This window comes from Corapipo altera, unplaced genomic scaffold, assembly GCF_003945725.1.
Source record: "Corapipo altera isolate COAL_440 unplaced genomic scaffold, ASM394572v1 70, whole genome shotgun sequence".
Taxonomy (NCBI): Eukaryota; Metazoa; Chordata; class Aves; order Passeriformes; family Pipridae; genus Corapipo; species Corapipo altera.
The window spans coordinates 637,342-650,367 of NW_020884911.1; the positions used below are offsets into that span (position 1 = coordinate 637,342).

The window sequence follows — 13,026 nt, forward strand, 5'->3', positions numbered from 1 at the left end:
TCATCTTGAATTTTCAAGGGCCTTGTGCGAGGAGGAGCTGCCAGCACGTGCAGGCAGGAGTGGGAAGCCAAGGGAGCATCACTGGAGCGGTGCCTGGAGAAGGGGATTCGGGGCCGGAGGAGCCGGGCAGAGCGGACAAGGCAGCTCTTCACAGCTTTCCCTGCCGTAAATCCCATTTTATATCCCCCGTGTCCCACACGGGGAGAAACAAACAGAGCTTTGCGACCATCACTCAGAGCCCTTATGGTGGTTACGACGTTCTCTGCCGCCCGCCTCGCCCCGGCCCTGCTGCCTTTTCACGCTGGTGCGAGTTTCTGCTGGGAAATGATCCCTGAAAAGAGTTTACCCGCCGCTAAATGGCTCCGAACCCCGCGAAAAGCTGCGGAGCCGCTCCGGGAAAACTCCCGGCTCGCTGGAACGACCCGCTGAGCGCAGCCCAGAGGCGGTGCCCTCCCCCGGGGGCTCTGAAGTGTGGCACCAGCCGGGAAGGGCTGCAGAGGAGACGCGATGCTCAGCACCGTGACTCCTAGGGCTGAACCCGGCACCGCGCATCCAGCAGCAGAACGTTTAACCCCTTGTGTCCCTCAGCACCGTCAGCGCCCAGCCCGACGTCGAGCAAAGCCGAGAGGGGGAAGGTCTGTGCTGTGTGAGATGTGTCCTGGCTGCTTGGGGGGCACAAATGAAGGGGGGAGGCAGCGTTGCCCCCCCCCAAAAAAACCTGGTGTTTGCATCAGCTCCTGGCTCAGGTGAGACCTCGGCAGCAGGTTGATGGAGCTGAAGAGCAGGGCAGGGTGTTTCTCTGTGAGATAACGCGTTATTTATCCTGATGTACATCCCCTCCTTTCCCCCCACAGTCCCTCTCCAGGACTCCCTTGGGATGAGAAGATCCCACAGAAATCCGACAGAGGACCATCCTCAGGAGCAGGGGGTGATGTGCTGGATGGATCCGTGCCACAGAGCCCGGCTGGCTTAAGTGTGAGCAAATGTCCCCAGATCTCACCCGAAATATTTTCCGGGAGGAGGAGGAGGAGAGTCCCTGCTCTTCCCCGGGGCCACCTGCTCGCGGCCGCTCTCCGGACACCCCGTGCCAAGCCCAACAAGCCTCCCGGTGCTATTCCAGCCTGCCTGATGTGTTTTTCCACCAGCGCAACCCAGCGTCCCGTCCTTTGCCAAGCCTGCGGCCTTCCCGCTCGGCTGCGGCCCGGGAGAAACCCATTTCGATAAGAAAACAAAGGGAATAGGTTTAGCAGCCCTTCGGCCCCGCTGCCGGGCGAGCACGTGCGGCGTTTGTTTGCAAAGCTGGGCAGAGGTTAATAAGCTGATCCCGCAAAGATTTACACCTAGGCCGGGGTTTCCATGTGGGCTTAGCGTTAAGCAAGACCTTAATCTAAAGGAAAATATTTGGAGGGAGTTTTGTTTCTCTTTCAGGGCTCTGTAGGACCTGTGAAATGTTCACCGAAGAGAGAGGTCGCTGTCTGTCAGGTTGGACTCGACGGCCTTGGGGGTCTTTTCCCACCTAAATGATTCCACGATTCTGTGGCCCCGGTGGCGGCCAGGGAGGAGACAAGGACTCCACCTGAGAAGGTGCTGGCTGTCCCTCACAGCACCACCAGAGTCACGAGGGCTGCGGGTTCTCAGCAGGGCTGGAGCCGGGGCTGGATGAGTGTTTGCAGGAGAGGGGTGGCCATTCCCCCAGGGAATGCTGTGCAGGACACCCCTACCGTGTCGGAAAGGCGGGAGGGAGAGGAAGGACCCCAAGGGCAGAGGTTGAGCCGTGTCTTTTTGCCACGGGCGGTGACACTGGGTGCGGGACCGTGGCTTCCAGGGCGGTTTGACCCCAAGCCCTGCCGAATCCAGAGGCTGCTCCTGCCGGACGGTGCCTCGCACGCGGCTCGCAGATGTCGGTGAGCGGGATGGAGACTTTGCAAGGAACAACCCTCGGCTGTCCCCCTCCCTCGAGCCCCCCGGCAGCCGGGGCACGCAGTCCCTGCCTCCAGCCCTCTGCGCGCCCTTAAAGCTGACATTGCTTCCTATTCCTCCCAAAAGACTTGGTATTTTTAAGATTTCAGTACCCGGAGAGGAAAGGGGATGATCTGCGACCGGGCACCTCCAGAGCTGGAGGGAGACAGGCGGGTCCGGGCTGAGCTGAACATCCTCCCACTCCTTGTGCGCTGCTCGGGGCACGAAAGGAGATTTCAAATCCACGCAGAGCTGATTTCGAGTGATCCGAAATGGTTCCGAGGCAGAAAACCAGGACAAAAAGGAGGGCGGGATAGATCCACGCAATTTATTTAATTTTCTATGCTCTGAGTTGCCCTCAGATCTGCAATGTTTCACACGAGGATTTTTTTACGTTAATGATCCAGGATCCCACTCCCGTTTTCACGTTATGAGTTTGTGATCAAAAAACCATAGTGTTTAGGGGGGGAAAAAAAAACCAAACGAAAAAATCTGGGCGAGTTTAGTGTGTTTTTTTCCCCCCGTGTGGATTTGAGGAGCCTTCTGGCAGGGGTGTATTTTACAGGGCAAAATTGCTTTTGACAAACAAAACTGAATTAATATTAATTACCTCGACCTGTGGCCTTTACCAGTCCGAAAGAGATAATTACCCGAAACGTCTCAGAAGGAGCTTCGGAGAAAGATTTTATTTTGTTTTAGCTCTCAAACCCTCTTCCTCAGCGAACAGAAAGCCTTTTTTGGGGGGCGCGGCAGCAGGGTCATCCAACTCCCCGCGTTTAGCCCGTGCCAGAAGGCTGGGGAAAAAAAAATATTGCCGGAATTAATTTCGTGTTCCCTCTGACACAACAAAGCACAGGCTCAGGCGCCGAGATAATATTGCACTTGCTGGACGGTTTTCAGTGGGTCTGATCCCACAGCGACAGGATTTTCCAATTTGGATTGATCCTGTCGGAAAACAAGCTCCATAAACTCCTCTAAGAGCCGCAGCATTCCTGAATCGGTAATGAATTACAGTCAATAATATAATATCATGGTCTAGTATGGTAGGATTAGTTAATAATACGGTGGAATCATATAATAATATAACAATATAATATATCATGGTGTTACTATATACCAGTATTATCTATTAAAAGGTAACAGTATTTTAATATGATATCATAAATAACAGAGAATAAATGTTGGTGAAACACACAGGAACTATAACCTTTAACTATACTAATCACCAGCTGCTACAGTAGAGGAATATCTTCGATATTTCTATCCAATATCCTTGATATTTCTATCAAATAGCCCTGATATTTCTCTCTCTTTTTTTTTTATATATTAAAAAAAGCTTTTGGAGCTTCCCGTTCCGCTGCGGATCGGGATTTTTATTCAGCAAAACGAACGGTGCAGAATCGCACCTCGGTCACACGAGTCACAAAAACGCGCCCAAAACGCCCGGCGGCTTTGGCAAAAAATTGGTAAAATAAATTAAATGTATTTTCAGGCCGGCCCGTGCTCGCGGCGCTCTCGCTGGAGAGGATCGTGAGAGGAGCGGGGAAGGAGGAGGTGGAGAAGGTAGAGAGGAGCCGGAGTGAACGGACACCATGCCGGGGAAGGACGGTGGGGGCTCGGCCGGAGGGAGCAGGTCTGGGGGGCCCGGGCAGCTCCCGGCGCTGCCCCTGGAGCTCCGCAGGGCGCTGAGCACCCTGGGGAGTGTTTGCAGAGTGTTATTAATAGGGACCCCCCCCCCCCATCCCCCTCCCCCCCGAGCCCGCCGCCCCCCGCCCGCTCTGCTTCCCCTTTCCCTTTTTCTTGTCCTCTCTTTCTTTTCCCTTTCCTTTTAATTTCCTCCATTTTTTTCCTTTATTTTTGTCCTTGTTCTTTTCCTTCTCTTAATTTTTAATTTTCTTAGTTATTTCATTTTTTCTTTTATCTTTCTTTCCTTTTTGCCTTTTCCCTCTTTATTTTCCTCAGTCTTCTACCTCTTTTTCCTTCTTTTTCCCCCCCTCCTTCGTTTTCTTTTTCTTGTCGTTTTTCTCCTCCTTCTACTTTTCTTCCTTCGTTTTCTTTTCCTCATTCTTTTCCTTTTTTGTTTCCTTCCCGTTTTCCTCTCCTACCTTTCCATCCCGGCTATGTCCCGGGACACATTCCCGCAGGGGTCGGATCTGGACCACCCCAACCTCTCCTCCTGCCCGACAGCCCCCGGCAGAGCCGCGGGGGGACGCGGGGAGCAGGTGGAGGGGCCGCCCCGGGGAGAATCGCTTCCCAGGGGGGATATTTTCCTTGGAAAAGCCTCCCCCAGCGCCTCATCCCCAGGGAGCAGGGGTGCGGGGCTGGATGCGGCCGCGGGGGTGCGCGGGGTCCCGCCGCCCCGTCGGAGAAGCTCCAGCGGCCGGGCTCCTCCGAGAGCAATTCCCGGGGGAAAAGGCTCCTCCGAGGGTGGGAAGGGACCCCCGCACTCCCGGAAAAAACCGTCCCGTGGGATCACCGGGCCGGGGAGAACCACACCTGCCTTCCCCGGCCGCCGTTCGATCGCCGGCTCCCCGCGGGCTGCGGCGGCCGCTCCGCCGGGCTGAGAACGGCGAACTCATCGCACGGGCCCCCCCCACGGGGGCTGCAGCCGGGTGAGTACCGGGGGGGGGGTGAGGCAAACACGGGACACCCACCCCCCTGCGACGCTCAGCTCCCGTTTAATCGATCCGCTCCCTTTTCCCGGAGCTTTTCCCAGCTCTCGGGCGGCACCGTCTGCCGCGACCCCCGCGTGGGTTCAACGCTCCCCGTGTCGGGTGGGTGGGGAGCAGAGGAGGGGGTGCCAGAGCGGGTACCCCCCGGGGGCTTCCCCCCGTGCCCGTCCGCGCGTGGATGCCGTTTGTGGGGATGTCCCCTCTGCCGGGGGCGAGCCCCGCTCCGGGGTGGTGGGCGCTGCCCCCCCGCCGGCCCCCCCTTTAAACCCCACCGCGGAGCGGCCTCTCCACGCCGCTGCCCCCGCCGGGCACGCCCCTCGCCCCCCACCCTTCCAGTCGTTTGCGGGGAAACACTCACGGTCTTCCCACGGCCCTCTCCTTGGGGAGGGGACAGAAATCCGCAGGAATGTCGCGAGCACTCGCCCCGTCCCCGAGGCTGCTCCCGGGCGTTATTTTTTTTTTTTTGAGGGGGTGGGGGGAAGGCGGATTTCACCGCTGGGTGGGCGGCAGCGCGTCCGCAGGGGAGCCCCCCCCGGGCAGGGCTCCGTGGGTGCCCCAGCCCCCCAAAGCACGACCCTGCCCTGGCGGAGCCCCCCGCGCTGCCCCCGCCCGGGGGTCCCGTCGGGGCTGGAGGCGGGGCAGGTGCGTGTCCGCGTCCCGCGTGGGAACAGCGCGGGGAGGGACCCGCGGGGACCCTCACGCCTTAAAGGGGGGGGGGGGGGGGGGGGGGGCCCCCCCCGGGGGCCCCCCCCCCCGCCCCCCCGCGGCGCGGGGGGGGTGCGGGGCGACGCGCGGGGGGGTCCCGCGGGGGTGGCGGGGCTCGGGCCCCGAGGGGGCGGGCAGAGGGTACCGGCCCCCCCGTCCCTCCTCGCCGCGGCCATTTAGGAGCGGGCGGGAGCCAATGGGCGGCGGCGCCGCCGCCGTGACGGCCGGGATTGACGTGATTCCCACGTCAAATTGATCCCGAGGAGCGGCGGGGGCTCCCCGCGAGCGGGGAACCGGCCCGGCGCCGCCAGGACCCCCCGGCCGCCGGCTCCCCGCCGCCCCCGCCGCCCCCCGGGCTCTCTATGCTGGGCCGGGCGCTGCCCCCTCCCCGGGCGGAGCGGCGCGACCCCCGCGCCGGGCGATGGGTGAGTGCGGGCGGCTCCGAGAGGGCTCCGGGACGGCTCCGCCGGGCTCTCGGCAGAGCCGGGGGAGGGCACCGGGCAGGGGGGAGGCGGCGGGAGGTGCTCCGGCCCGGAGGGTCTCAGCCCGCAGCGCCGGGGCCGGCACGACGTGCCCGGCTGGGAGGGCTCCGAGTCCGCCGTTCTCCCCGCTCCTCCCTTCGCTTGCTCTCTGCTCTCTGCTTGCGGCTCTTTCTCCCGTTCTCGCTCTTTCGCCTTTTCTCTGTCTTCTTAGTTTTCTTCCACTCTCCTTTTTTCTGCTCTTTTTCCCCCCTCCTCATTTCTGTTTTCTCTTTTTCTCTCACGTTTCCCCATGTCTTTCCCTCCCCTTCTTTTTTGCTGTCTCTCTGACCTTATTTTTTCTATCCCTATTTCTCCTTTTTCTCTCCGCTTTCCTCTTTTTTTTTCTCCTGCCCCTTCTCCTTCCCTCTTTGTTTTTTTCTTCCTTCTCACTTTCTCTCTCGTTCCTTCCCCCTTTCCCCCCCCCCGTTCCCTTTTTTCCCTTCTTCTCTTCCCTTTCTCCCCCCTTCCCTTTTCCTTTCTTCCCCCTTCCCTTTCATTCCTCCCCTTCTTTTTCCCCTTTCCCTTTTCCTTTCTCTCCCCGTTTTCCGTTTTCCCCCCTTCTCTTTCTCCTTCCCGCGGCAGCCCCGTCCCGCTCCCTCTCGCTGTCCGGGCATCCCGCGGGGACCACAACGGCGCGACCCCATGCCATGCCATCCCTGCCATGCCGTGCCATCCCTGCCATGCCATGCCATGCCATCCCTGCCCTTCCCGCAGAGCACACGTACGGGGAGGTGAACCAGCTGGGCGGCGTGTTCGTGAACGGGCGGCCGCTGCCCAACGCCATCCGGCTGCGCATCGTGGAGCTGGCGCAGCTCGGGATCCGGCCCTGCGACATCAGCCGCCAGCTCCGCGTGTCCCACGGCTGCGTCAGCAAGATCCTGGCCCGGTACCACGAGACGGGCTCCATCCTGCCCGGGGCCATCGGCGGCAGCAAGCCGCGGGTCACCACCCCCGCCGTGGTCAAGCACATCCGCGACTACAAGCAGGGCGACCCGGGCATCTTCGCCTGGGAGATCCGCGACCGGCTGCTCGCCGACGGCGTGTGCGACAAGTACAACGTGCCCTCGGTCAGCTCCATCAGCCGCATCCTGCGCAACAAGATCGGCGGGCTCGCCCCGCCCGGCCCCCCGCCCGCGCTGCCCTGCGGCCACCACATCTACCAGTACCCGTACCCCGGCCCCGCCGCCCCGCCGCCCGCCAAGGCCGCCGGGCACCCGGCCGGGCCCCTCGGGGCACCCCCCGTCGGGCTGCCCCGCTCCTGGCCCTCGGCGCACTCCGTCACCAACATCCTGGGCATCCGCACCTTCGTCGAGCAGGCGGGTGGGTACCACCGGCTCGCCCCTGCCCCGCCCGGCCCGCGGCAATTTCGATTCCCCCCTCCCGCCACCGTTTTTTTTTGTCTTTATTATTATCATTATCATTATCATTATCATTATTATTTGTCTCTTTTTGTTGTTGTTGGTGGTTTGATTGGGTTTTTTTATTTGCTTCGAGGTTTTCGTGTGTTTCGATTTTTGTTTTTAATTTTTTTTTTTTCTCGCGGATTTTGTTCGGTTCGTGCTTTTTGGCCTGTTCTGCGCTTCTTTTGCTTGTTTCGGGTATTTTTTATTAGTGTCGTGCCTTTTTGCCTGTTCCGTGACTTTTTGTTGCTTCGTGCTCTTTTGCTTGTTTCGTTCTTTTTTTTTAATTTGTTTCAGTTTTTTTTGGTTCATTTCGGTTTGGTTTTTTTTTTTTTCCTTCCTTTTCTTTTTAATTTTTATTATTATTATTTGTTTCGCTTGTTCAGTATATTTCGCTTTCTTTCTTTTCTTTTTTTTTTTTTTTTTCGATCCGAGGGCCACCCCCCGCTCCATCAGCCCGTCGGGGCGGCGGCGGGGCCAGATGCGGCCTCGGCTCAGCCACATCTTGAACTTTTTATGAAAAATGTGGAAAATATTTTCGTGGGGATGATAGATTGCCGACCGCAAATTCGGAGCTCTGAATTTCCCTTCGCAAAGGGGAATATATATATATAAAAATATATATATATGGAATGGGGGTAAAAAGGGGGAGGGGAAAAAACCCGAGGAGGGGGAAAGGAGAAGATAAGGCACCTCGGACCGGCCTGCGGGATATCCCCGGGAAATCGTCCCGGTTTTGGGGCTCCGGGAGCAGCGGCAGCGCCGAGCCCCGAGCCCCTCCGACTCCGGGGAGGGGACACGGGACGTGGCAGGGGAGTGCGGGTCCTTTTATCCTTCCAAAAGCCCGAGTAAATCAACCGCATGCGTTTAGCCCCTTGCAATCATTTATCCTTAAAATTCCGATGTCACTTTTATAAATCTCCTTCGTCAGAAGAGAAATTGGGCCCCCTAAATTACCGGGGGCTTGGAATTGCCGGGGGGGGGAGATAGGGATGGAGAGCCGGGTTTGGGGGGGACACCACAGCCTCTCCCCACCGTGTGCTACCCAATTTCCGTCCAGGGGACCGTGTCCCGGGATGCTGGAGGGCGCTGGGAGGGAGGGAATGCGAATTCCTGTGCCCCCTCTCCATGGGTTTATGCAACCAGGCATCTGTAAAACCGGGATTTCCTCCTCTTTCAGCCCAAAACCTGCTCGGGCCCGGCCCGGCGGGTTCGAGGGCTGACGCTTTGCTCCCCAGGGGCTCTGGCTGGCACAGAGGGGGCTGCCTACCCCCCCAAAATGGAAGAGTGGCCCAGCGTGAACAGGACGGGCTTCCCCGCCCCGGGCCAGGCGGTCAACGGGCTCGACAAGGCGGCCATGGAGGGGGACATCAAATACCCGCAGGTGACTGCTGGGGGGGCAGCGGGGGACAGGGGGGGACAGGGAGGGGGGAGAGGGAGAGGACGGGGTGGGCATTAGTGGGGCAGGGAAGAATAAGGCAGGGGGGGGACAGGGAGGGGACAGGGAGGGGACAGGGAAAGGGTAGACTTCCCACCGCTCCCATTCCCCCTCCGCCCGGCCCCCATCTCCCCGAGGGGGACCCCGACCCCCAGAGCCGGGCGGGCTGTTTTGAGCCCCCCCCCCACCCCAACTTTGTGCCTGTCCCCAGCCCGGCCCGGGGCTCTCCTCGATGGGCACCTTCCTGCCGGCCTGCGCCTACCCCCCCTCCACCCAGCCCGGCGTCTACGGCGGCTCCCCCGGCGGCTACATCGGCCCGGGCCCCCCCTGGCAGCCGCAGGGGACCCCCCTGGCCCACCACGGCCACGGCGTGACCGTCCACGGCGGCGACCTGCCCGCGGCCATGGCCTTCAAGCAGCCCGGGAGGGAAGGTGAGCGGGGGGACGGCGCGGGGGGACCCCCGGGGGAGCTGCGGGAGGATCGGCCGGGGGGGGCTCGGCGAGCGGGAGAGGGGCGGGACGGGGGCGAGGGGCTGGGGAGGGTCCCTCCACCTGAACCCCCCCCGGAATTCCAGTGGTCCCCGTCCAGCCTGAGTCGGCACATCCCGCTTATAAACTGGAAATCGTTTTTCCTGCCCGTTGGCGCTCGCTGGGAACAGCCAGGGAAGCGGGAAGGTTCGGGGCGAACCCCGCGCTGTCCATCCCCCCCGGAATGTCGGGGTGCGGAGGGACGGAGCAGGAGCCTTTTCCCGACGTCTCCCCCTGAATGAACAGGTCGGGAGCCTCGGGATGACGCAGAAAGGCAGAAGTCTTGACTGGGGATTCTTAATTCCTAGTAATTAGCTATTAATTATTAAGTCGCAGCAATTATTTAACGATTTATGAATAATTACTAATTATTATAAGTAACTATTATTTTATTTAATTTGTTCCCAGAACTAATAATTGAACGTTCCCCCAAGAATCCCAAGGGAACAATTCGAGGCCGTTTAATGGGGCGGTTCTTTCGTCTCCTGTTAATTATTTCGTCTCGTTTATGGAGCTCTATTTCCTCGATGGGCGGATTCGTTTTTAATATCCCGATTTTTCCGCCCTGGGTATAAAATCCCCATCGATATTTTTGGCCTTTTCCGGCGGTATTAGACTTTCTATTATTTTAATCAATTTGTAATTAATTCCCCGCTTATTAGCCCATTTTCACGTAGTTTTTCTGGGGTTTTAATATTTTATTAGTTTGATTTGGTTTTTTACCTTTTAGCATTTCTACCTCGTTCAATCTGTTGTGAGTAATCAAGGGATGAGAACAGATAATTTAAATCGATTATTTAAAGGTGGGGGGGGGAAGAGGGAGAAACAGAGAGGGAGAAAGCAAGGGGAAGGAAGGAAAAGGAATAAAAGAAAATGAGAAAAAAAAAGGAGAGAAAAAAAGGAAAGAAAAAAAGGATATAAAACGACCAAAGGCAGCCATCAGACCTGTGCACACTCAGTGTATTTTTGAGGTATTTTGTAGCCCCGAGTTTTCAGATTTGCCGATTTTTAAGCCATTGTACCCAAAGTCTCAGAGACTTTTCTAAACGTTTGTGGGGTTTTGTTTTGCAAGGTTTTTTTTTTTTCCTTGTGTTTTTTAAATTTATTTTTCTCTTTCAAAGCTACTTCTTTTTTTTTTTTTTTTTAATTTATTTCGAACCGGTTTTCTGGTTCTGCGACTTATTCGGGATACCCCAAGTATTGGATTATCCGGCGAAAAGCCTCCCTCCGCTCTGCCCCGAGCAGGGGACTGGAGGAGAAAGGGTGGTCGCCCCGTGGGATGGGCTGGGGGGGCTCTTGGCCCCCCCGAACCTGCAGCGAGAGCGGAGAACAGGAAAAGGATGGAAAGAAGGAATGAGAAGAGCGGCAGACAAACCCAGCCGGGCAATTCCCACCTTCTCATTCCGGACCTTTTCCGAATTCACAGATTTTCGCTGAGAACTCCCCCTGCTCATGGCAGGGGTGAATATCCCCCTCTCCCAAGGCAGCGGGTGGGTGGTGATGGGGATTCCCACGGCCTGGGCCAGGCTTGGGCGGAGCTGGGGCCGGGATGAAGCTCAGCAGGAGTGTCACTGCCACTGGGATGGTGTGACCGTCCCGTCCCCTTCCCCTCCCCGGCCCTGGCGACACAATCCTCTCCCAGGACACTCCAACTTTAGGGAAGTGCATGGGATGTGTTCTGTGCGTGACTGGGACTGGTGTGGGTCCCTTCCCCAGGTAAATCCCCGGCAATGACGTCACCACGGTCCCTGTCACCGGGGGAAGCATTCCCCCTTTTCCCTCTCTGTTTCCCCTGGATACAGGGAGCCTGGCAGCCCCTTTCCAAAGGGGGGCCTTTCCCAGTGCCCTGTGGGGCAGAACTGCTCTTGGGGGCCTCTTGGAGGAGGTTCTACGTGCTCGGAGTCCATCAATCCCCTGCCCTGTTGTCTGGTTTTTCCCTCTCCACCTTTCTTGCAGTCGTGGACAGAAAACCCACCAGCCCCGTGGGGAAACCTCCGGACCCTCTAAACACCATCCATGGACTCTCTATCCCAACCTCCTCGTCCTAGAGCCCTGGAGCAGCTGCCGAGAGAGAGGGACTCTTGGAATAAGCACCTGCAAACTGTAACTGAAGCCTGAAGTGCCATCGAACTGTACCCAGAGTGCCACTGCCACCGCGGGGATGAGGAGAAAGCCTGGGCAGCGAGAGGTGACTTTCTCCCGTGGCAAATCCTGGTCAGGACGTTCCCAGAGGGACGCTTTACCTCCATTGGATTGGAAAGGGGTGACAGACAAGACTCGGTCTTCCTTCTTTGTTCTGTGTTTTTCACCCCTTGCTTTCAGTTGTTCTTTCTCGTCCCCCGTGTCCCCGAAGACTGTTGGATGCAGTGAGTGCCTCCGTCCCCAGCCACTGCTGGGAGCACCCCTGGCTCTGTCCCAGCCCAAGGGAGCAATTCCTGGCTTTCCCACACCGGAGCATCCGTGCTGGAGCCCTTTCTCCATCCACCTTCCAGTGCCTCTGTGCCCCAGAATAGGAATGGACAGAAGTGCCACAATGTTTTATGATATATTTTTCTAATAACAAACCTTAATAAAAAGTGACAGCTGTGGGCACACACTCCCTCCCTCCCTCCCTCCCTCGGGGTCTGGCTGAGCACCATCCCTCCTCTCGGGGTCTCCCAGCCCCAGGCAGCACCTGTGAGTGGTAGGACCCTGTGGGATTTCGGGTGGGATCTTGGAGTCGCCCTGTGCCAGGCCTGGATTTGTGAGTGCGTGGCAGCTCTCCACCTCACGCTTCATCCTGGGGTTCTCCTGCATCCAGGGGGTCCGTGGCACCACTGGATGACTCCTGGAGGGGCTGCAGGGCAGTCCTGGCCACCTCTCACTCACCTCCCCTGGTCCCGGGGGGCTGGTGGGGGCTGTCCGCCCTCCAGGGCTTGTGGCCCCGTCACCCCCTCCTGCCCAGCCGGCTGGGGCGGCTCAGGATGGGCTCCAGGGGCTCTTGCATTCCCTGGCTCCACCAGCCGCTGCCATTGGCGTCGGTCCCTTCATTGTCTGGAGAAGGGGAAGGTCCTCCAGCGGGGCAGGGAGGAAATATCCTGGCAGGAGAATACACGCCTGGCTTTCTGCAGGGAGGGCGTCTCTGTGGGAGGGAGAGCGGGAGGCAGGGGGATGCCAAACACATCCCACCGCAGGAAATTAGTTTGTCTTCGTCCTCGGGGTGGCAAGAGGCAGTTCTGCCTCTGCTGCTGCGAAGCCCCCGGCCAGAGCCGGGCCGTGCATCCCGCGGCAAACTCGGGAGGGGAAGGAGGGAATTTTAAGTAGGTGAGAGGATTGTCCCAGGGCGAGATCTGCTGCCAAACTGTCACTGGCTGGATTCTAAAGGATGTGAGGACGGGGGAGTCACCTGAAACAGATCCCTGGTTAGTCCCCTGCCGGGTTTATCCATTTAAAGCTCCATTCCAGCTTTAAATGGCAGAGCAGCTTTGGAATGATGGTGGACAGCAACACCTTTAAAGCGTCGGTGTTTGCTGTGGGCTGGGTTCTCAGCACCCCGTTGCAACTCCTCATTCCCATCCCAGGTGGGATGGGCAGTGCTCCTGCACCCTGTGGAGGTGGGACAGGGGGCTCTGACTGACCTGGGATGGGCAAAGCAGGAGTGCTGGAGTCAGGCAGAGACACCGTGCAGGGTCCAACCCTTTCCATCAGTGTCAGAGTCCAGCCCTGTCCATCAGCGTCCTGCTGGAATTGTGTACGGGTGCCTGAGTTATTCCCTGAGTTATTCCCTTCCAAGGCTGTCATGGACCTGCCAAAACCTGGGACAAC

The 13,026-nt window shown here is 58.5% G+C and overlaps 1 protein-coding gene across 1 annotated transcript; it reads left to right on the forward strand.

The window, feature by feature from the left end:
* Window positions 1–3,551: 3,551 nt before the first annotated feature.
* On the forward strand, window positions 3,552–11,270 carry PAX1 (paired box 1). Its single transcript, XM_027653795.1, has 6 exons — window positions 3,552–3,662; window positions 4,676–4,733; window positions 6,440–7,177; window positions 8,496–8,641; window positions 8,907–9,126; window positions 11,179–11,270. The coding sequence occupies exons 1-6, from the start codon at window positions 3,552–3,554 to the stop codon at window positions 11,268–11,270; spliced, it is 1,365 nt and encodes a 454-aa protein (XP_027509596.1).
* Window positions 11,271–13,026: the final 1,756 nt, after the last annotated feature.